Here is a 24,881-nt window from a genome sequence, read left to right on the forward strand (position 1 = left end):
TGATGAGAGAACAACATTATAACATGACTAAAAACTCAAACATTTATTTTGCGCAATACCCCCAACCAAAGTTAGTATGGGTAAACAGTAAATCAACCCCACAATTCCTAGCGCTTAGTGTAGATGTTCTGGTTAATGGGGACATTAAAGTGCTCATAGATATCCAAACAGCCCCAGAACATGTTTTGGAAACTGAACACAGCACCTTGTTGCTGTGTGGCTAGAGTGCTAACCACTCCACTCCACTACCACAGCTCTGTACCTGTTTCAAAGAAATGCGCTGGGCCTCGAAGCACACGGTCAGGTGACTGAGTGTTGGCATGGAGACGGAGGAGGACACTTTGGTCACCTGACCGTTTCCACTATTAACAGTGATCTTCTGGTTCCTCATGTCCACAGCAACTAAAGCACAAAGGCACAGATTAGTTCAACAGAATCAAACAGAGACATATTCATCTCTCTAGTGCACTAAATGAAGTAGAATGAGTGAATTGGAATGTGTTTAAATCAAATAAAAAGAAATGATAAATGTCTGAAATATGAATTCAAAGTGACTTCAAACCTCAAGTTACGAATTGCAAATAAGAATCTCATTTCAAATGATCAAATATGTTTAGGCATGTTTCTGACAGGCCTATTTCTTTACAATGAGAATAAACTAAAACTAATAATTCAAGTGAATAGTGTCGTTATCATGCAGTGTAGTGTGTTAAAACTAACAATATATGGTATATCAGGGTATTGTCTTATATATTGCAGTTGTTCATTAGAAGGTATAAACTGCACTATCCAGTAAAGAAACACTGTGGACAAATAGTTTATAAGTCAGCTATGAGAGATGCACAGATTAGTAATATCTGTGATGTGGAGAAGCCAGTTTGACTGCATTGATTTTGGTGTGAGCTGTGGATTAGTTTATCACGAAAACAGCTTTGAATGTGTGTTTTTTTAATGAAATAAATAATGACAAACTCAAACACACTGGATTCCTTGAAAAACAAAAGTGGACCCTTGATCTCTCGCTCAATTGGACACCAGTCAGACGTATCTATTGAATGAAGCTTTACAAAATGTTCTTTGTCAACTGGTATGCACTAGACAGCAGGTAGAGGCAGAGACTGTGAGCACGTCAAGATCATGGACACAGTAAAAAAAATGTTTCAGATAAAATTGTCCGTAAATTGGAGAAAATATAGAAAAAACTGCATGTACTATTCAATCATTACTCACCAATTATTCCTCTTGGATGGATTCTCACTACAGAGTCTGATTACAATCTATTCATTGACATAACAATCAAACAGTCATTATTTTGTTTCTAATGTATTGTGTATATTAACTTTTTTCCATTAACAAACTATATTTTCATCTTTAAATTGATTAATAAATAATGTCAGGTCAGGCAGAAAATTCCAGAAAGCCGGTTACAAAAAAAATTTACTAATCTATAAGACAGTTACTATGTTCACCGCCATCAGTACTTCTAAAGGCTACTGCCACAGTAAAGATAGCAAATATTAGCACACAGCAGTCTCATTTTGGCACAGATAACTACTTTTACAATATGTCTGTACTTAGGCAAAACAGGTTTACTTCATCACAGGAAAAAAAAACAAAAAAACAAACTTTTTTTCTTAATCAGGACTGACAGTAATCCTAACAATTCACATTTGATCAATACAGGCCTTCTGGCAATGGCCATGAGTCATTAATCCCACCTATTTCATCCCCTTCTCCTTCTCTCACTCCCCCGGACCTACCATGTCGGTACTCCACATAAAAGCCCCTCTTCTGCACGCTGAAGTCGGAGTTAAAGCTGAGCACAATCAGGTTCCCGGTAGAGTTTAGCGAGAGCCCGCGAGCCGTGAGCCCACAGAACCTCACGTCTGTCTGCCCCGTGTTCACTATCACCCAGTCGTAGATGCACCCGGGAGCCTCCTCCAGCTCGAAGTCCACAAACGTGAGCTGAACGATGTGTCCCGTGGGTGCCTGAATGGTCCAGCGGCACGTGTGGGAGTTGGGGTACTTTTGCGGGTAGCACGGGGACTTCATCGCCCCGTGGGTTCCCTGCAGAGCCAGGTTACAGTCTGGGGCCACGCAGCTGAGAACTGGAGGTGGTGACATGGGTAAGGGTTCAAATCGGCAAGTTTGTAAGGAGACCCCATTGTGAGAGGGTTAAAGTAGGGGTAAGACAGACAAAATGCGGCCAGAATTAAGAAGACGTCAAGTCAACATTTAAAAGTATGTTGAGTCATAGCGAGAAGAGGGACTTTTGTTCAAGAAAGTCATGCGGTATAGACTTTGAAGTGCCAACAAGAAGATATTAAGACACAGGGCTTTGACAAGTAGCTTTGACGATCCAGTAGTTCAAACGGTTATAGTCACAAAAATAAGGAGATTGAAAAAGACAGACACACATCTTGTTGCAATTAGCTAGGATTAAGAAGTAGGAAGAAAAGAGTCCCTGAATATGAAAGTTGACCATCAAAAGTTGCAAGGAGAATGCAAGGGAACGTTATAACAACCCAAGTTACAGTAATAGGCAAACTATATGTTCTGATATCATCCTGGAATGACGGGGTCACCAAATCCCAACATGACGCAGATACGGAAGAGTTGAAAATAGTAGTGGACGAGACCATTGTAACATGCAAAACAAAGTAGTTGGACATTTGACACATATATTAACAAAGTGAAGATGTAAAGTTACCAAGGACAATGAGTTACCAAGACAACGCAATGCATGCCCAGAGATTAAAGTGTCCATATTACGCTTTTTTATGATCTATGTTATAATGTTTCCTAATCAAAAACATACTTGGAGTTTTATTTGTTTTATTCACACGTTTAGCATACAAACCCTGCATATTTAGGCTTAGGAAGAGTTCTTCTCTCAAACTGAAAACACTCAACTTGTGATGTCATGTGGTAAGGAAGTGATCCACTGTTTTGTAAAATCTCTACACAGTTTGACCAGAATTATTGGTAATTTCAGCTCTAGAGTTGCAAATCTCTACTGAACAAAAGGTAAAAAGTAGAGGTGGAACAGAGCGTTTTGAGCTTTGATGGTGTAGACAGACTAATAAACCATGGTTACTCAAAGCATGCGTAAATGAAACACAACTCTAGGTATGTATTGGATGAGAAAACAGCATTCTTACACGGCTTAGAGCTCTAAAGAGTCAATTCTGCGTAATATAGGACCTTAACGATACAAAATAATAACCATCCGATTATAGAATGCTTAGCCAGACAGACTTTTAGATGATTAGAAAGCATTTTAGGGGCCAAGACAGGAACAGTGTCAGATATAAAACATAGAATAAGTACTGTATTAATGCCCACAGGAAAGCAAGACAATACAGGGACACTGAAGTAAAAACTCACAGTATAACATGACGCCTGAATGCTGTATATTGTTGCATGAGAGTCAATACAGCTGAGTAAAGATGGTTCAGACACATGCACAAAAAGGACACAAAGAGGACGTCATACAAGGGAAAATTAGATCCTAATGTTGTGGTATGGGAGGTATTGTAATGTTGATACTGCGTTATGTGTAAGACTGTGTTATGTGTAAGTATTTTGTACAAGTAACAGCAGTAATATTGATTGTGCTTCTGTTATTCCTCTTCTCAAACTCGACCAACTACAGGGCAAGAAACCAGAATTAGGTTGTATCATTAGAAAACTTTTTAAAACGCAGTAAATATTGATTCTCCGTGTTAGGATGAGGAACACAAAATATGAAGGGCTCTCACAACTGCTCTCAAACTAAACCGATTTAGTTTGTAATTTGATTTGGTGTTGTTTTCAGCAAAGAATCTGCTACACATATTATAAAGTGATACTAAACATCAGAGATAGACGAGAAAATGATAATATTATTTTGAATTGGAATTAGTATTTTATAATTACTAGATAAATAAAACGGTACAAAAATAACGGATTTTTTGTGATATATTGAACCTCAACTAAGACATTTACAGTTGTTTTGCCATGGATCCAAAGTACACACTTCTCCAATACTTTACAAAGATATGACTCTGATCAGCAGTGCACCTCCCCGAGTTCAGATGAGTGTGATTGACAGGTGGATTAGCCAATCGGGAGCATGCATGGTCTGTCTGTATCAAAACAAACATTGCTGCTTATACAAGGAACAAAATAAAGGTAAAAAATATCTCTGAAAACTATTCCAGTCAAAATGGATAACATAATATCTGAATATCGTGATTGGGATAACATTATTTATGATACTTTCGGACGCAGCTATGCTTTTGGAACAAGACTACACCGACTTGCATTAGATAAACAATTTGTCTAATTTCCTATAGGTTACATGAGTCTAAATGTTTATATTCTAGCTCACTTTGATTCATTATGTTCAAGCATGTAGCCTCCAATCTTCGTAAACCATAATCAAAACAAGCTGGGAAAACACAGCTGAAGCCTTGAAACGTCCCCTAATATTTCCCCAAAAGCTAATTTAATTACAATTTACAAAATCCCCACCGCGAGCCAATCTTTTTAAGCCGCGCATGTTGACAGCCAGATTTCTTCCACTGGGTTCGTTACAGCTAAGTGAGTATGAATGGCAGTGGATGAGGCAGGGATGAGCTGTGTGTCTGGTCTCAAACATGTACAAGTCTTATAGATGGACATGGAAAAAGCCCAGAATGCACTTCTCTCTGTGAGGTTCCAACAATGGGCTCCGTTGATCAGGCTCCCAAACTGTAGCCAAACCACAGCAGAGGCAGAGCAGAGGCAGAGCGGCCCCAGTCTGCGCATGTGGGACTATACTGGAGATTTAACACTTGCATGACCAGGAAGGACTGACTCATTAGCAAAAGAAAAGACGTTTCATCGCTCATCCAAGGGGCTCTTTCAGTTGCTGGTGGACGCTGCCTTATATCTGTCTGAGGGAAGGCGCTAACTACACACATTTGTCTACAGTTTCTAAGAGTTTACTAAGAGTGAACTGTGCCTGAGTCATATTTTGCCTAATCGGCCCCTAATGGCTGCTCTCAGCTATTAGCATACTGGCTATCAGTATTGTTTTCCTTTAGGTCCGAGGATGGCGTTATTAGAAATAGGAAATAATGTTATGTTCCTGTCCAAAGATGCATTGTCTTTCCAAACAAAAACTGCCTCTTTAACTCCCCTCTCGGATTATTTATTTCAAAAGAAAATTTTTCTTTTGCCATGGATCATACCTGGACTATGAGGGACTACACAGCCTGACTCATTATTTACTCTGAAACATGCAACTACAAAAGCAACCCCGGATACCGTTTTCTATCCACATTTTGAGATACTTCCTCTACCATCTGGCAATCTGCATTTCCAGCTCTTTGTATTTCGCTTCAGTGTTTTGCTCAAGGGCAAAGCAGAAGATTGAATTAGTACCTTTTAATTAGTGAACAAACACTCCTAGCCCCGTAGTCTCGCGGTGTATTCATGCACAACTGAAAATAAACCAATCAGGATTTCAGGACATCTTTAACAACGTTGAATGCGGTTTCCAATGACGATAAACTCAGGAATTTTGATCACAGAAGTTGCATATCTTACCAATCTTTTTATCAACCTCAGAAGTGCCTTAAGAATTGCACATCTGTAAGGGTGGATACACGTTTTGCAGTCTGGTGGGTCCTGGAAGAGCACTATAGTACATTATTAGGCAACTTCTCCTCAAATGATAAAAAAAACACAAATTTTCTACAAATAGTATTTAAAATTTAGCCATATTTAGCCATACTGTATGAGGTACGTTTCTAATATAGCTGAGATGTTTATTTTGTGTACACTGTTGTCTCTGTAACTGCATTCAAACAAGCTCCACTTATACAGAGACTTTTCCCTCATTTACGCTTTATGAACACATCCTCAGACCATCGCCAGCCACTTACTGCTCCATTGCATCTATAAACAGGACAAATTACTGAATATGTCGCTATTAGTCTTTCAGTGTGACATTTAAGTAACATTTGGGCTCTGCATCAAAGCAATCCATTTTCCCACAAATACAAAACATGGTGAACATTTTAGCCTTCAGCATTCCTCTCTTTTCCCCCACACAAAGCTGCAGCCTCGTTTGTGAATGGAATCAGTGGATCACAGAGCAGCGGAGAACCGACCCTCCCCGAGAGAGAGAGGGGGAGAGAGGGAGGAGAGGGGGAGCGTGGAGCACCTCTTTGTGAGTTTGATAGAAGTCAATTCAGCCTCCTCCTAAACGGCTAAAAGCTACGGCTAACGTTACAGCCAGCGCTAACTCTTGTTACGCTTTATCCTGGGTTTACCGTCAGCACGCAGAGGGACTGACTGAGGGGAAAACGCGGTGAACACAGCTAAAACCGGGAGGTCCTGACTCAGCTGTGTGCGTCTCAGGTGAAGAGGGGGAACTGAGTGTAACTGATGATGACTTAAAGGTGCACTTTTTTCTGCTGAAGGGTTTTCCACCTGCATGCTTGTCTCTATGGGGATATTATTGCCCAGAGTGTTTACCAGTAATGGCATTAAACAGGACACAACACCAGGATAAGTTACAGGTCAGATCTGTGGAGAGGCTAGTCCGCTCACTAAATAAATGAATAAATGATCTTGAACTCTTGAGCGTAATTTGAACTTGAAAAAACTTTAAAACGCTGGTCTATTTCACAACAGAGCTTATTAATTTCTATCATAATGTATAGGATGACCACATAAAGAAAAAAAAAAATATATATAAAAATAAAATAAATTAAAAAAATATATATAATAATAAAGAAATGTCAATTAATTATACAGATAAATTGATTGATTGCAATATCCACAGCTATTAATCACTAGACCACTACACGTTCCTTCCTCAGCATTCCTCTAAACTTAGGTTGAACTTGTACTTATACTGCATATACAACAAAATATGAGCCTATATTTTTATCTGGCTTTTCCTGCTGAGGAGAGGAAATTGATTTTTCCGCTTTCACTGTCATAATATTCTCTGATCTCCAAACTCAGCAATCCCAGCATCCTCTACTGTGTCTCTGTATCCTACTGAAGTGACCTCCTGTAGTGAAGGGCCTTTTCTTTAAATACACACTTCTTTGTTGCTTTAAACCCTGTCGTGTTTTACTTTAGCAGCAGGGGCCCCATCTATGCACAGTTAGCTCAAAGCACCGCAGTGTCTCGACATTATACAGAGAAATCAAAATGCTCACATGGAATAGTAAATGTGTCTGTTTAATATACTGAAATGACAAGAGAGGAAATGTGAGATCTATGGGATTTTTTTTTTTTTTTGAAGGATGGAGCAACAGAGATAGGCTTAGTAAGAGATTCCAATATAAAGATACAATATGCATTTGAAATCCAACTTGACTGATGAAGTAGTGTAACTCCTGAACTAGTGTAAGCGTCTTGCTCAAGGACACAACGACAGCATTCATCTGTGGGAGCTGGAATCGTACCGCCAACCTGTGTGTCAGTGGAGCTGGTTCAACCAATAATGTTTATGTGAAGAGCAAGATTCGAACTGCCAACCTTTGGATCAGTGGACAAACAGATACAAAACAGATACATATATAATATAATATTATTTTTACACCATTGCTTCGAAATCTTAAAAATAAGCTTCTTCAGTTTTCCTTTTGAATAAACAGCTTTGCAAGAAATCCAGTCAACATTTTTACTGACAATTACATACAACAACCTCTGAAATACGTGATGATTATTCTGGTTTTATTTGACTTATTGCAATTTGACTCCATTTGACTTGGCTCTGATTCTGCTGCCATCCAATTAACAGCATCAATTTATCCATTTCCACAAAGCTATAGATTCATTACTTTGAAAACACTCTTATTCTAAATGCAGCACTATCTAAATGTTGATGCTTTTGGTGCCAACCCATTATAAGAGCTTTCACTGATCTCATAGGGGTTTTTCCATTTAAAAGTCATTAAGTGTAAACAAGATATTGATAGTTATTCAAAACAAATGTTAACAAACATTATCTAGCCTTTGCGTCATGGCATTTATGTCAGCATGCAATGTTGACTCACAGCAATTATATCCTAGAATTGTCATGTGAGCCCATCACAAAATACAGGTCAAGACAGCTTAACCTATTTATCCATGCACGTATACACACACACACACACACACACACACACACACACACACGCACACACCTACGCACCCCCCCAATCATCTTGAGAACCAAAATACAAAAGATATAGTATAAACAACATGGTCATTATATTCAATGTTTTTGCAATTAAGAATAAATCATCATTAAAAGACAGTTTGATTTGAACATGTTTAGCTCATATCTGTTGATACAGTCAGGTCATATTTATGGAATTTCAAATCCAAATATTACACACACTTCATGTAATTATTTTAAGGTCACATTGGTCACATTTTTATATAGTGCATCTCCACCTTCAATTAACTCAAAGTACTTTACATCAAGGAAACACTCACCCAATCACACACACATTCATACACCAGTATACGCAGACACTGGGGGTGTAGGGGGTTAAGTGTCTTGCTCAAGGACTCAATGGTAGTATTCCACTGACCTTTGGATCAGAGGAAAACCACTCTACCAACCAAGGCACTGCCAGCCCCAAGGCGTAGGATGGCATTTTGTATAAATTCTGTACCATGCAGGGAATGTTAGAGTCTCATCACCATAAACTATGATCTTTTTTTATTTATTTTTTTTCTAACTTTTCTTTCCCCTATGTTGTTTTCTAACTCTTCTCTTTCCTATGCTGGCCCAGGGAATAAGTCATTTAGTTGGACAATATGTTAAAGGCAAAAGCAAGTCGAGAACTTTCTCTCAGGCATGTTTGGACCACTTATTGCACCTGAAATGCAATAAACGCTGGATAAGTTTCCACACTGTGAGACCCTCCAGGCAAACCAATATCCATGGAGACAATAAAGTGGCTAGAAAAGTTACATAATTCACCTTTATAAACACTTTCTCAGAGTCTAATCCGCTCCAGTTTGGTAGTTCTGATCAGTTTGGCCTTCTCCTTTTACACAAGTCGGTGCTTAAAATTTTTCCACTACATTCCAACATCCGCACCTGTCTTAAGCAAAAGTGCATTCAAAATTTACCTACTGTGAAATGGAGAAAAAATCTGTCTGGCGCATTTCAACAACAAAATATTAAAAACAAAATGGCTACGCTCACTGACGGCATGTTGTGAGGTCTCTGCCAGCGTTCCTTTAGTGACAACAAGAGCAATAAAGTATGTCCACACCAGCATGACGCTTACACAAACATGAAATCCAGCTTTCAGTAAACCATAACTCCACGAGAAATCCCTTTTAAAGCCCCGCGGCTGTTTATAATAGTAGAGTGTGACGTGACATCACCGTTACTCCTGTTCACACCTCACGTCCTACGTCAGTGCGATTCTTCAGCTGCTAAAATGACTCTATTAACACTTTTACAATACACGTGTAATGTCTCAATTATTATGACTACAGGCAAGAAATAATGAGATGGTTGATCCTGTACTTACTTACAAAACCTGTATTTAAAAAGTTCTAATGTCTTTATTGCCATAGTTTATGACTTTTAAAATATCGATACCCAAATATAATTGATAAATATCACACAAATTATAGTTTATTTCCTGAGTAGTGTTGGAAAGCACTTCATTTTAGGACTGGTATTCATGGATTTCAGGAAGTTGCCGTGGGCGCTGCCAACGTTGTATTATTTTGCATCGGTACAGGTGACTTGGTGCACATTAATATTTAACATTTTATACAAATCAATCGACTTTATATCATGTTTTACCTGCAAAACTTTTCCAATATTCTCCATTGAAACTAGTGAGATTCCCGCTTAACCGGAAGTACTATCACAACGAGGTTTAGTCGCAGTTAGGGCAAAACTGGGAGGAATACGGTCAATAAAGCTATAAAAATATCAATAACGAAATACTAATTGACAAATATGACAAATATTATAGATCTTTCCTGAATAGTGTTATTCCATAAGTTGATGTGGGCGCCACTATTGTCATTCGGTTTGGATTATTTTGTATGGAGGCTGCCAATGTTTACAGCAAATAAGTTCTCTAAGGGCTACAAAGCTGTTTTAAACCCTGCCAGAGAATCAGTGCAGTGTAACTTGTTGGTTACATGATGAATCAACCTACTTATATCATTTTCTATGGGCAAAACGCTTTCCAAATTCTCCACTGAAATGCATGGGATTCACACTTAACCGGAAGTGCTACCACAAAGATAAACACAATATAGTTATGGCAAGTGGGCGGGACAGAAAAACAACAACATGGTCGACTCAACAGAACAGCTTGCAAATCCACTTTAGATTTGGTTCAGAAATGAATAAGGAGTTCTGAATCGATACAAACAGTGGTGTGGTGTCTTTCTCTGGACTCCAATCAGTTCATTGGTTTACGCCACAACGATCCAAGTTGTATTTCGATTCATAAGTTTCAGATTCCTGTTATTGGCAACATTTTGAGGACTTTCGAAGATATATAGTTTTAATTAAATTGTTAATTGCTATGGTAACTGTCCTACTTATTCATCATTCTGAAACCTATGCATAGCAAAGACAACTAAAACTAGTTAGCAGTAGTTTCCTTATCACTTCACAGTATCTCACGTAGGTTATAACTCATACTGTAAATGGATTCGTTTTTGGTTAATAAGTTAAGATCGTACAGAGGTTTTGTGCAGTTTCATCACTGGAACATAGTGATGAAAGTTGTGAAACAAGTGAGTTCATTACATATATGTTGAGTTTTAAGGTATAGTGTCTTGGTTCTGCCTATGTCCTCTCTATAAAGACACATTGTCAGTTTTAACAATAGGACTAAATTAAAGGTCCACTTAACAAAGAACAGGATTTAATTGAAATGTCTACACAAAATTACCCATTAAAAGACTCAAATTACCTTGACCAATACGCTTATTTTATTGCATCTCATGGCATTTTACAAGAGGTGGAAGAAGTACTCAATTTTGTTACTTAAGTAAAAGTACAAATCTCAAAACAATACTCAAGTAATAGTAAAATTATCACAAGAAAAAAGTATTAAAGTCAATGAACTTAAAGAGTAAAAAGTAAAAGTATTTCACATAGATTTTGAGTTCTTAGAAGGCTTTAAATTTATTTTTTAATAAAGATTTGTGCTGAATTTTGTTCAACAGAAACAACTGAATCGATAGGTTTTGTGTTTTTTTTAGCTGTTTTCATTTGTATATTTTTGTTTTGCTCAAATTATGACCTTCATTAAAAAAAAAAAAAAAAAATCAGTCCTGTTCAAAACTGTAGTGGAGTAGAAAGTACAGATACCTGCTCTCAAATGTACTAAAGTAAAAGTAAAAACTATCCACTTAAAAATGCACTAAAGCAATGCACAGACACCAAAAATGTTCAGTACTTCACTACTTTTACTCCATTACGTTCCACCACTGTATTTTGCTCACAACTGCTATGACTTCACATATATTGCATTATTAAGTATCAGTGAAGCGAGTCCAGCTGTGTAAACCTGTAGATCTGTCAGAATGTGTGGTCAGCTCAGTCGACAGAGATACAAGGCCAGTGTAAAGAATAGAACACTCCATCAAAAACACACAGACAGGTTCAACCCACCAGAGACGACTTAGACTGACGGAGTTTCCCAAAGACGTTTAAATCTGATCTGAAACGGAGCAAACAGCTGAGAAAACACACTTAAGGGAACTATTTAGAGGCATGTTCTCACACCACTGGATTCATATGACAAGATAATTAACATCATGAATTTGGGAATATGGAACACTCTTGTGGGTTGGATTTCTATTGTGTTTTTCATCACTTCAGATAAGAACACATTGTCTTTTATAGTAAGAAGAAAAATAGACAAGGTTAAGTTATAGTATACTTTTGAAGCACTGAACAGCTATGAGTCTTGCTAGAGCATTTCTGAAGTTCTTCACCAAAAGTTGTGTTTTGTTTTATTCCCATGAGTTCAATGTAATTCTTTTATCTCTGGTATTGTCTCCATGTCTGCTAAAAACTATTTGTCGCTCTGATTTTCGCCAACTCCTTCTACCGCCTGCTGCTAGAGGAAGCGCTGGTCAATCAGAATGCACTCTAATTAATTATTATCCATCCGGCAGTCTTCCCTCACCCCAGACACTTCCTCCAGCTCCTCCGGTAGAAATGTTTCCATAAATATAATGAACAGAACTGGTGACAAAACGCAGCCCTGGGGGACTTGCAACGGGAACAGGTCTGACTTACTATTTTTTATTGATTATTATAGTAAAAAAAACAAAAAAACAAAACAAAAAAACAAGTGTAATACCCCCTTTAAATGCATACTATGTAACTTTTCTAGTGAAGGGTCCGGCACTTGCTTGTCTTCATCACGGAAATGTTATATTGCTACACTGAGATTGTTCCACAGCACGGCATTAAACTCCATTGAACTTTCAAGCAAAGCAACTGTATCTCCATGGAGACAAGAAGGCAGACCCTCCACCAGAAAGTTACCTAGTGCATCTTTAATCTTCTGATGGCCTAGTTTGGCATTTATAATTATGTTCTTCTGTCTCAACCTCCTTTCCCCTCCTCCGCCCACCAAAAATCTATTTCCTCTCACTCTCATCCGAAGTTTCATTTATATTATGATCTCGCAGCGTCTACCTTCAATCTACAGCAAATTTGGCAATGTGAACAACCGGGATTATTCGTAAATGAATCAAAATCTTCTAGAAACGATTTATAGACTTTTCTAAACGAATACTCATCTGTAGAAATCCATCTTCACTAACAGCCTTTAGTGAGTGGTGCGTTTTGACTGGGTAAATGAGGATAGGTGTATTAGGTTTTGGGAGTAGAATAGAAGTTTTGAGTGTCTCCAGGTGCACTCTGTCCTCCATCTTTCAGCGAGAGATAATCTACAGAGGCATCCCAAAGGAGGAGAGAGGACAGGCCTGAGCGAGCACGGTAGAGGGGCAAAAATGTGACCTGAATATGTGGGACAAACCTGAAAAATGGGAGTAAAAAGACTATGAATATAACCAGGACTAGAGCAAATACATATTGTTATCAGCAGTGGGGTTGTTTTGAAAACCTATTGAAAATCAGATACTAGTTTGGGCAGGTATCAATACTAAAAAAGTCACATTCAGAGGATAAAAATGGACCTTGCATGAGCTGTATCAGAACAACTACAAGAACTATTAGAAAAGCTGTTATACGCCCATGGACCACTATGGAACCTATTTGGACGACTGAGGGATTACACAGATATAAGGCCACGTGGGAATATAAAAAAATACTATGATTTAATGTTGAAAATCGCATTCTATTGTCTAAAGAAAGAGTCTTTTTCACTGAGGTATCTGAATCTGTATTGAGTATCGAGTCTATTCCTTAATATAGAAATCGAGAAATTTTAGTATCGTGACAACACTAAGCAGCAGCAACTTACTAAATAACAATAATAACCAGGAGTTTGGACATATTATGAAGAAAATAAAAAGTAGAAAAGTACAGAAAGTGGTGAAAGCAGCCATTTTGTGTGGTTTTAAAGCAGTACAGCTCATGGGGGAGAAGACATAAGTATAGGAATGACTCTCCTTGTAGGCTGTCACATAAAATGTTTTTGTTGCGTTATTGTAAGAAGAAACACCAGGATTTACGATTATTGACTCCATAACTACCGTAACATCCTTATTCAATTGATTTAACATTCTCTGCGGCCTTTCTTCTAGTATGTGGCCAGCTTGAAATCAAACGTTCGGAAAGATAAAATAAAGTTAACGAGCCAGATAAAAGAGAAACGTTGTGGAGTATAGATTGTAGGGAAAAGACATATTATTTTTGCTTAAGAACTGAAGGACAATTATCGTCACAATTATTGATTAACCAAATAACCTTGACATCCCTATATGTATTATATTTGGAGATAAGTTTTACAGATTTGAGGTGGTTTGGACATGTACACATTTTTATATAGCGCTTTTCCTCCTTCAAGCCGCTCAAAACGCTTTACATGAAGGAACCACTCACCCATGCACACACACATTCATACACCAGTGTGCACAGACACTGGGGGTGAGTGGGGTTAAGTGTCTTGCCCAAGGACACAACGGCAGTATTCATTTGTGGGTAATCGCACTGAGGATGAGCTCTTTCCTAATCCAGATACAGTGTGTAGAATCAAAACGAAACCACCCATCTGTCAGTTGTGATGGGCTACCTTTATGTTTTACATCGGAAAAAATGCAAACGGATGATTATTGATAACCGAGAGAACAAAACAAGCTAAAACTCTTTTTGCAACATTACTTATCATGCTTTACCCTAGGCATTTCAAAAACAGTGTTAATGGGGAGAGCCATATGTTCTGTACTCAGCCTCGTCTCCGTGTGTGGTGAGAACTTTATGAGTGCTACAATTCTGGTTTGGGCCCGAGGCGGCTGTGCACTGGAAAATACATTAGACACACTTTCTCCACCTTTCTCCTTCTCCCTCGCTCCCTCTTTCTCTTTCTCTCTCTCTTCTCTGTTCCCGTCTTTCTGCAGTAGAGAAGGTGCAACACTGAAAATAACCAAGGAAGACTGCAATACTGGTGCAAGAAAATGCAAAAGAATGGTATCTAATGACTTGGTAGAATCATTTTACTAATTGCATAAGGATAGATATTCTTCTGGGGAAAAGAAAGTTTAAAATTCCATTCTGTGTAGGTGGAAACAATGGAATAACTCATCAACGCATACCAAAACAAACATGGAAGAATATGAAGAACGCCTAAATATACAGTTTAATGATAACTTATTATTTATTAGCAGCAAATGGCAGCAACAACATCACTAAGATAAACAAAAACTATAGAAATAGGGTATTATCTCACTGAATTTTTCAAAATTAGTAGAACCATTATTGCAGTACTGAGAAAAGAGAGCGTTTTTATAATAGCAGTAAACCACAGCCCAACTACTCTGACCTAAAGGCTAAACAGCTCAATACTAACACGACAAAACAGCTTTAACTCTATTGTGTAAGCAGCAATGGACATCAGCTGACCAGAACCAGCCAATCACAAACTTTTGGATTTGTCTTATAAAAATGTTGACTGAAGATAGACCGTTTTTTTTTCTTTTTCAGAAAATGTTGCAAACTTATCCAACTCTATCTTTGTGAGCATATAGTTCATTCAAATGGGAAAAATATATATAAATATAACATAACTGTACATTATTGGTATTCTCTCATCTCTCGAACCACTTAATTTTATTCCATTTTCAAGCTAATAAATCTATACTAAGATGATGGGTCCGTTAATTACGTTTAATATTTGCATAAATGTGGAACTATACGACTCTTTATAAGATTTATGCATTTTTCATCTCTTGCAGCAAATCTAAACCTCGAATTAATTAAGATTCGACAATTCCACACCCACACGCTCCATGTCAAAAGTCATGAACGAAAGTACGCCAAAAGAAAGCCAGAAAGCCAAAATCAATAAACTAATAAATAAACAAGGAAACTGGAATGTCAAACTAAATCAAACATTCGTACTTCACTGTGGAAAATAGTAATAACAAACCACATCTCCTTGGAAATCATCTTCAGCCACATTTCATGACCTTTTTTCGTCGTTTTTCTTTACTACATTTTACAGCATTTGTTTACGTCGAGAGCGGGATTCGAACCGCCAACCTTCCGATCAGCGGATAAACGTTCTACTAACTGAGATACTGTCGCTCTATATTACAGTATTTTCCTTCCGAGCCAACCGTACAGCTCATAAACGATATTTTAAACTTTTTTTGTCCTTGTGATATAATTATTTTTATTATTTCTGAAATGTGTATGGATTTTCAAACATCTGTAACTCAGTGGTACAATGATCACATGGGCGGAGATGATGTGGACAAACGTGTGAATGAAACCTAAAAATAAAATGGTGAAATGATGTACGAGTTTGGTGAGGTCATTGTGTTTGGATATCAGACTGGTTAAATAATGACAATAACCAACAGGAGTGGCATGCCTTAAAGAAAAAGTGGAAAAGGATTAATATAGGAGGAAACATCAAATGAAACAACGATGGAAACATGCAGAGACATAAACGTGTAGGAAAGTGAGAACTCATAGTGCAGTAAGTAACATCTGCTTTGGGGACAACGCCACACAATCTGATATTTGAATAATCCAGGTACTAGTGTAAACGTACGGGACGGTATCGAATTTGACCTTTGACCAATCAGAAAGATACAAGAGAAACATATAATCACGTTTATCTCAAGTGTATCTGTATTGTCGTCTTAATTTGAGTGTCATTTTCCCCAAAGAGCAGAAAAAACATAAAAAAATACTGAATGACATGATGATAAACACAATCCAACAGTAAATAAATGAGTAAATAATAACATGAACAATATGAAAACCATGGTAACATTAGCAACAAAGTCATCCGCTGTGGCTTAAATCAACAAATACTGAGCCAAGTGCGGTTTAATGTATTCTAATCAGTACATTCCAACTGCTGTCTAATGAGCATTTTTGGGCTAATTGCTAATCATATATAAACCAAAGTACATCCCTGTGTTGTTCTCACAGCTGTGTAAAATTGCAGACACACATTCTGGTGGTTTTGAGGTTCGTGGTCAGTGTCTCAACTCAGATTCAGAACAATGGCACGTTCTTATTTTCACATGTAAATGTTTTAACTAGACACATATAAATACTGTATACGAGACTGGGTTTTAAAATGTATACATCAGTGTTGCTTTCATTCGCGATGTATTTTAAAATGATCTTTTTACAGTATTTGCTGGTATAGTCTGATTAAGGTGCACTGTGTAACTTTTCTGGAGGAGAGGATTGTTTACATGGATGTTATAGATTTGCCTGGAATGCTATGGGAAAACAGTGGTCTCTCGCTATATCGCGGTTCACCTTTCGTGGTCTCGCTGTTTCACATATTTTTTTTGTGTGCAATTTTGCAGTGTGACTCTTAAGTGCTGTATGTTTGAAAGTTTTCTCCCCGACAAAACCCACAATGTCGATGAAACGTTCTGCACCGACAAATTTCAGAAACGCTTTGGACGTAAAAAAGGCGCCTCTGCTGATACCGCTGGAGCAGAGGCACGTGAACAACACATTTAAAGCGATCATCGAAGAAGAGGGATAAAATATATGAAGGTTTGAACTTTGAGAATGTTTAAACAAGAGAGAAATGTGAGAAAATGAATGTCTGTCTGAGAAAAGTGTATAAAGTGTGTGGTGAGGGGTTTTACAGCTGCAAAACATATAGAATAATTGTAAAAAAATAAAGCTGACTACTTCGCAGATTTCACGTAATGCGGGTTATTTTTAGAACGTAACAAGGGACCACTGTGCACAGATCTGTCTCCGTGGGACGAGTAAGACCCCACCAGGTCGGGTTACATGTCAGATCTGCGGAGAGGCGATCCTGCTCGAAATAAGAACTGTAATTCAGTAAACGCAACATAGACGTTGAGTGTCGTACAGTCAAACATTGTAAGCGATATCATCTCTATGGAGACAAGTAGGTAGCCAGAAAAAGTTACATAGTGAACTTTTTTATTTATATTTGTAGCAGTTATACAGGTAAATGTTGTTTCTTTGCCTTTTGTGTTTATATTCAGACTTTTACCCACTACACACATTTTTTCATCTTTGATTTGATCTCTTAGTGCGCCCTAAAATCCCATATTATGCCAGATGCCCTTCCACACATAACAGTTCTTTGTTTCTGTGGCTGATTCAGTATTTCTACGAACCAATGATAAATGCGTTGTTATTATTTCACAGTACCCAAGTCACAAAACACTAAATCTAACTGAAAATGACAAAATAACCAATAACCGAGTGCCATGCTGATTCCAATCCACACGGCGCTTCCACCATGTTGTTGTCTTTCCACTATAAACCTGATTTATGCTTTGTCCTGACCACTGTTTCCTGGTGTGTCCGCACAGAGATAGAGACGCACAGGCCTGGATAAATGATAAAACCACCCACACTCACAGCACTCCACAATCCAACTATTGTGAGACTGAGTTATGTCTAAGACGCAGACAAGCAGCAGGACAGAAACAGGAACCAGGCACAGCGAGTTTTATAAAGATTTATGCAAGAACTTATGAAAATGATGATTAAATTACACATTCCAATGCTTATTACTGACTATTGTTTGACCGTAATTAAAGGCGCTGTGCCAGATTTTTTTACTGTCTTAAAAATGTGAGAAATAAATCTACTAGTTCATTTAATTGTTTGCGTAGTCACTTGTTTGCCCACTTTTCTATAGCATAATTATTCACATTGTTGAGTTTATAAGCGCTTTAACTACTTTCAGACGTTGTTATGGTAAAATTAACGACAACTAGCATGCTAACAGCGCATCAGCTTTACTTCCTGGTTCGCGGACAATGCAAATAGTTTATATTTACATGCAGACAGCAAACAGTATCCTGATTTTGATCCTAAGAGCTGTGTTTACAATTTGTCGACTGAGGCACATCGTACTTAAAATTAATGGGAATGGTTATGGGTGCAGTCTCTCCTGGCATAGTCCCAGCTTGTAATAAGTGTTTTTGGTGACTATGTAAAGTAAAAGTTTGGTTTATTTTGTCGGTAAACAGCTGTGAGAACAACACTTGTTTACTGCTCCCATTATAAATAAGTATAAACATATAAGATGTCTTACCATTTGTGTGGAGGAACATCCAGAGCAGCACCAGAGGAAACACTCCACGCACACTCCACCTTCCTCCTGCGGTAGTGCACCCCCTAAAGGTCAAAGGTCACACGTGTCAGAACGTAAAGGAACATTGCTTAGACAGATTACATAGGGTAGGAGTGCACTGTCAACATTATAGAAAGAACAGACGTCTTAAAATAACAAAATGCAACATTAAACCACAGGAAACAGCATCCTATGAATTAAAGCCAAACCTTGTTGTCAAAGCTTGATCAGATCGCAGAAGCTAAGCGAGGGTGGGGCTGGTTAGTAGCTGGTTAGGTGGGAGACTAGTGGGAATTCCAGGTGCTGCAGTGGTGAAATTCTTTATCGTGTCCTTAGGCATGACACTTTACCCACGCACATTGCCCACCCACCAATTGAGCGTCTGGATAAGCATTATATAAGACTAGGGCATTATTATTATTATTATTATTATTATTATTATTTGTATTATTATTATTATTATTATTAAAGGTGCATTTTGTAAAATTTCAGGTCTCCATGAAGATGTTATTGCTTTGGGTGAAATGTTTCTAATATGGAATTAAACTGTAAATAAATAATAAAACTACATCAATGGAGTGAGATATGCCATTAGATCATGTTATAGGCCAGATCTGTGGAGAAGAGGACCCACTGACAGCAAGAATGCAAGTTTTTGAAAGGTTTTTATTCTGCACTCTTCTGTTTTAATGCTAATTTGATGATGATTATTTGTGATTATTTATGTTTTGATTTGTTGTATTGTGATTTTAATGTCTTTCTGATTCTGTAAAGCACTTTGAATTACTTTGTGTATGAATTGTGCTATACAAATAAACTTGCCTTGCCTTTTGACCAAGGAAAACATCAGTAAATTGAAGAAATAAAAGATATAAGTTTAATCCCATACTGTGGAACATTTGAGGCAACGTAAAAGCATCTCCATGGAGCCGAGCAGGCAGTGGACTCTTTACTAGAAAAGTTATACAGTGTACCTTTGAATAAGCATTATAAAAGTTCACTAAAACAGTAAAGTCCATGCTAAGCTGTGACCCACGACCCGGCCCCGGATAAGCGCAAGAAAATCGATGGTCAGATGGATTAATAAATAAAATATCTAACTGCTGCAGCCCATTTATTACTTACTCACTGGAGACTACCTTGGCCCTTAAACAGCCAAGATTAAATATGATAAAATGATTAAAGCAGAATGGATTTCACATTGACTAGGGCAGTGTTTTGCCAATGAGAAAATTTGTAGAGCCTCAAAAACATAAAATCAGTGACACGTCTGTTCTTTTATGAGCATCTATGTAACACTAAATCATCAATGGACAGTGATATGTGAGGTCTGTAATTTAAAGTCTATTTTAGGTCAATAGCACCTCCGTTAACTGTCACGTAATGGATTTTTTCTGATAAAAGAGAAGTCATTTTTAAAAACCAAGAAGTCTCAAGAACATCATATACTTTCACTGCTTGTTACTTGGTACTTTGCCTCTGAACCAATCACTAATGGTAATGCTATGGCTGCACTATTTGGGAAAAAATATCGAATTGCAATTTTTTGGATTGCAGTTAGATTTGAAATTTATGTTAAATAATTCAGTTTCAAAGCTTAGATACACAAACTAATACAGGCATCACATTTCAGAACATGTTTGAACAAAAGTTAGCTACAGGGTGAGCAGCTTTACATAGAACGAAACTTGTTGTTGTTGTTTTATTTTTTTGTTTTTTTGTGGCCATGGAAATTGCGATTTTGATTCAGTTGTGTTTTGCAGCTCTACTTCACGCAGCAGCAGAACCATCAGCCTCTTCAGAACTTAAACAAACTGAACTCAAGTCTTTTAACTATATGACTAAGTAGGATTATATAACTGACTTTCACTTCTGCCAACCTATACTACACAAACACATTTCGCCACAGCAGAAGCCAGCGTGTCCTCTGCTGTATAAGCCATAATACTTCCAACAACTCCTGTTCCTGAAAAGCAGCAGGAGATTTGTTGTTAAAACCATCAAAGGCTTTTATTTAGCAAACACTGACACTACTTCCCTTCTTACAAAACAGGATGGACCAGACGGTCTTAGGGCAAGAAATCACATGTCGAGTAATGTATCACTGGCACTGCAAATTAATAAAACATTATACAGGCACAAAAGGTTTAGCAGTACACAGGTCTAACAAATGATCTGGGCCCATGTTAAAGGTGCACTGTCCATGTAGATATTATTGTTTTACTTGGAAAGCTCCACAATATGTCATTAAATGTATCTGCATTTATTCAGCTACCCGTGTTTTCATCTGTTCCATTTCCACAGATCTGACCCGTAACTTGGTCTAAACATGTTGCCTGCTTATGGCCTAAGTAAGATAAATGCCATTCCAGGGAACCTATAGGCAAAGTAAGGGCATCTCCACGGAGACGAGCATGAGGTTGGCTCACAGGCTCACACAGCTGACTGAGACTGTTTGTTTGGCTCTGGAGATGTGGCCTGTTCACTGTAAACACTTCAATCGTGACTTTCTGAATAAATTCCAATAATGACAGCTCAAATATTTGTTTGTGATAGAAACAAATGGAGAGAACTTCCTAAAAAGACACTGTTCCAATGTTTAGCAAACACAAACACAGAATGGTTCTACAGAGTACGACAGGAGGGAAAGCAGCTATCCCCCCTTCACGTCAAACAGAAACATGTATAAATGAAAGAAAAGAAAAAAATCAAAGGGATTCAAGAGTAATGGCAAAAGGGTTTGTCATAAATACGTGTAACTGACCACCTTTATTTCAAGCCAAACAAGAACACACACAAAAAATATGTGTCTTGTGCACAGTCTTGCAGCAGTTTTATCTTGCAAGATCCTGTGGTACAAGATCTGATCCAATCTGTTTAAATAATAAGATAACATTTGTACTGCGGTTCAAAAAACTCAAAGAATCTTGTGTTAGTCTATTAATTGTTCCTTCTGGTTATGGTGAGCTACTTCTCTGACCACAGCTGCCCTGGGGCAAACTGACAGAGATGTGGCTGCCACTGTGTGACAACTGATCCTCTGACAGATGAAGAGCTTTATGTCCCATGTTAAGGTAGAATTCACAGCACAGACCTCTCAGCTAACAGCTAATAAAAAGCACTACTTTACTTGGAAGTCATCTCTGCAGTGCCAAGTACAGGATTTCTGTCCTTTCTTATGAAAACATCTGCAGTTCAATATTTATTCTTAGTCTTAAAAATACTTTATCATTCTGTTTAAATAACTAGAATTGAAATATGGAAGCCCAGATTTATAATTCAAAAGGTGCAGAAAGAAAAGCAAAAAGTTGTGGAGAGAACCCCAAACTTTTAATGAAGAGATCTTTGGATCGTCCCCACCTTTCCATTGTGGTGCTCTTGTGCGCACGCAGCAAATGGCATTAATATTAAAAGCCTATCAGAACAGAACAGTGTCTATCTGAGCTTTTGTCCACTGCACAGACACAAATTCATGCATGTGCTGACATTCAGACTCAAGTCCGGTCTTTGTGGGAGCCCGGGGTCCTTCCTCTGGTCCCCCTCCTCCCCCCTCAGAGCCCACCAAGTCCACAGACCCGACCACATAAAGGCTCTGATTCATGTACCCAGAACTGGCCTCAGGCAGCCATTTTGAAAACCACTGGACGTCACAGTGACAGAGGAGAAGAGATGATCAGAAGAATGTCAGAAATGTATCTCTAAAAGTAGACTAGAGGCACCTGCTGCGAACTGGTGCAATCACATGGGGAACAGGAGAGTAATGAACCGGTTGATTTTGAAAACGTTTGGGCGATTTCTGTGAAAAGTGGTTCTTATACAAATGCACACATGGTTTTCTGTGACTGCATTCAAATTTACAAGGATATGTTTGTATTGCAGTCTTACTTCCGACATTTTGTTGAGATTTAGATCATTCTCCAAGAAGTTTAGCTCAGGCATGTACAAACTATAATTTTTCTTGGCTCTCGGGCCTCGTAGTCAGTTGATCCAAATTAAAAAGTACTATTTTTTACTGGAAATTTTTAAAAATCTGTATACCAAACATTATACTGTGCCATTAATAAAACTCTAAGCTTGAATAAAGATATTCTGGTTCAATCTACCCCTTGACCCCATGAATATAAGGCTCTAGATCAGCCCATTGCTTCATTTGTGTTTGAAGAAAAGCCCCTTGATGAAAAGCGTTTGGACAGCCCTACTTTATCCCTGGTGTATCATATATGTGTCCTAGTTTAGGTTTGTTTGATGTGTTTTGTGTCAAGTGGTCTTAGTCATTTCTTTTCCATTTTTCATATATAGATCCAGTTTTATATATTGATTGTTTATTCGTTAAATTGTGTTTTCTGAGATGGAATGTGACTCCTGAAGCCTTTTCAATACCAAATTTAAACCCAACCAAACAAATGTATCCGGATATTAGACCTTAGTCCCTTTATAGCAGCTATGGGCCTTACATCAGCTCCAGTAATGGTCAAGAATCCATCACATTCACTATGCAGCATTCAGATTCCCAGCTGTACATGTATTTCTATGGACCATGGGATGATGAGAGAAAACACGACGATTACCCAACCCTATCAGAATCACAATATTTTGTTTATCCACAGAGGAAATGATTTAGGTGCTATAAAACAATAAAGCACATTACAAAACACACAGCCCACTCCAATAACAGCAATAAAGGCAATAATTGAAGTGTGTAATGAGATCACAGGGTGCAGTCGTTTGAGTAGTATAGGACTATACTTTTAAATGTAAATCAAATCAAATATTTATCAAAGTTAAGCATTTGTCACTCAGATCTTTACATTTTTGCAGCCATGAAAATATGTAAATGAAAATGGACTGCTGGCAAGAATAAAATGTCATTATGAAACAAGTGTACAAGTTATTTTTTTGAGTTTAATACTAAATATCCAAAAAAATTATGTCTTTTTAATGATGATCTATTTACAGCAGGGGTCGCAAACTGATGATATTTTGTGGCCCGCAGGACAATATTAAAGTTTAATGTTAGTGTGGCATTACCATGTTTCAATAAAGATTCAACAAATAATAAAGTATATCCATAAAATCCACAAGAATTGTCATGTTTCCTCGTGTATATTGAAAACAGAAATGACGTTTGAGAAGATTTTAACAAAGCTTTTTTTGTGTGGAATACCTGATAAGCCCAGCCTCACCCAGACTCTGCCTCCTGCGGCCCCCAGATAATTTGAGTGTGAGACCTCTGATTTACAGAATTTCTATCCATAAACAACACTTTAAAGGCTTTGTGCCTAATATAAGTTTGCTGTAAACTGTTTGCATCTAATTCTAGAGTGTTTTACTGTCCAAGAACCAGGAAGAATACTGTTAGCATGCTAGTTGTTGTTAGCAATGCACTGACATCAAAACTCTGCACTTGTGAAAGGTGCTTATAAATGAATTGCAGTGAGTAATTAAGTATAAGTGAGGAATGTATTCGGACCACTGCAAACTGTTTAAAATGAACTGGTTCTGATTTTCAGGTTTTTGAGAGAGTAAAAATCAGGTGCGGTGCCTTTAAGATGCTTATGAACCAAACATAATCAGGAATCTCATATGATATAATCTTATATAATTTAGCTTTTGAATCAGATGCCTGTTTTACACTTTACCATGTTCACAAAATGGCACCAGGGCCAATATTAATTCATCATAATCCACTTTTTGGGCGATCTATAATGAAAAGTGCTTATTTCACCCGGTCTGCATAAACTCATTCTATGCCTGATTTTGGATACACATTACACGTTGGATTTACTTGGCGTAGGACTTTACAGGTATGGCGTTGGTTCAAACTGGCACTGTCACGTTTGCCAGTCTAGCCATCGTACTGTATCGAATTCTGGACTTTTAATGTCACTGGTCTAACAAATCTCACATATTTAATTAAACACATTCTTCAGAATAACCAGACGCCGGGCTGAACCTGGTCCAAATATGGGTCACTGTGGAGACCTGGACAGTTCTGAGTCTGACGTCAGATGGGTTTAACCTTCTCAGTGAAGAGGAGAGTGGTTTAAATGAGACAAGTGTTTCATTGATAGAAGTGAATCTGCAGAGAAGATGCTCTGTGTGGCTCTGATAACAGCT

The 24,881-nt window shown here is 37.8% G+C and overlaps 1 protein-coding gene across 7 annotated transcripts in view; it reads right to left on the reverse strand.

Moving 5' to 3' along the window:
• Positions 1 to 24,881, reverse strand: part of adgrg6 (adhesion G protein-coupled receptor G6) — a 79,848-nt gene that overhangs the window by 49,288 nt on the left and 5,679 nt on the right. For 6 of the 7 annotated variants that reach the window (XM_055232265.1, XM_055232264.1, XM_055232263.1 and 3 more), the window contains exons 2-4: positions 18,726 to 18,808; positions 1,761 to 2,108; positions 263 to 402 (exon numbers count right to left, since the gene is read on the reverse strand). In XM_055232265.1, the coding sequence (XP_055088240.1) occupies positions 263 to 402; positions 1,761 to 2,108; positions 18,726 to 18,808 (571 nt within the window). The remainder of the gene's footprint in view (positions 1 to 262; positions 403 to 1,760; positions 2,109 to 18,725; positions 18,809 to 24,881) is intronic. The other variant, XM_055232261.1, reaches the window with a different exon arrangement.

The sequence above is a fragment of the Periophthalmus magnuspinnatus genome, chromosome 24 (genome assembly GCF_009829125.3).
Source record: "Periophthalmus magnuspinnatus isolate fPerMag1 chromosome 24, fPerMag1.2.pri, whole genome shotgun sequence".
Lineage (NCBI taxonomy): Eukaryota > Metazoa > Chordata > Actinopteri > Gobiiformes > Gobiidae > Periophthalmus > Periophthalmus magnuspinnatus.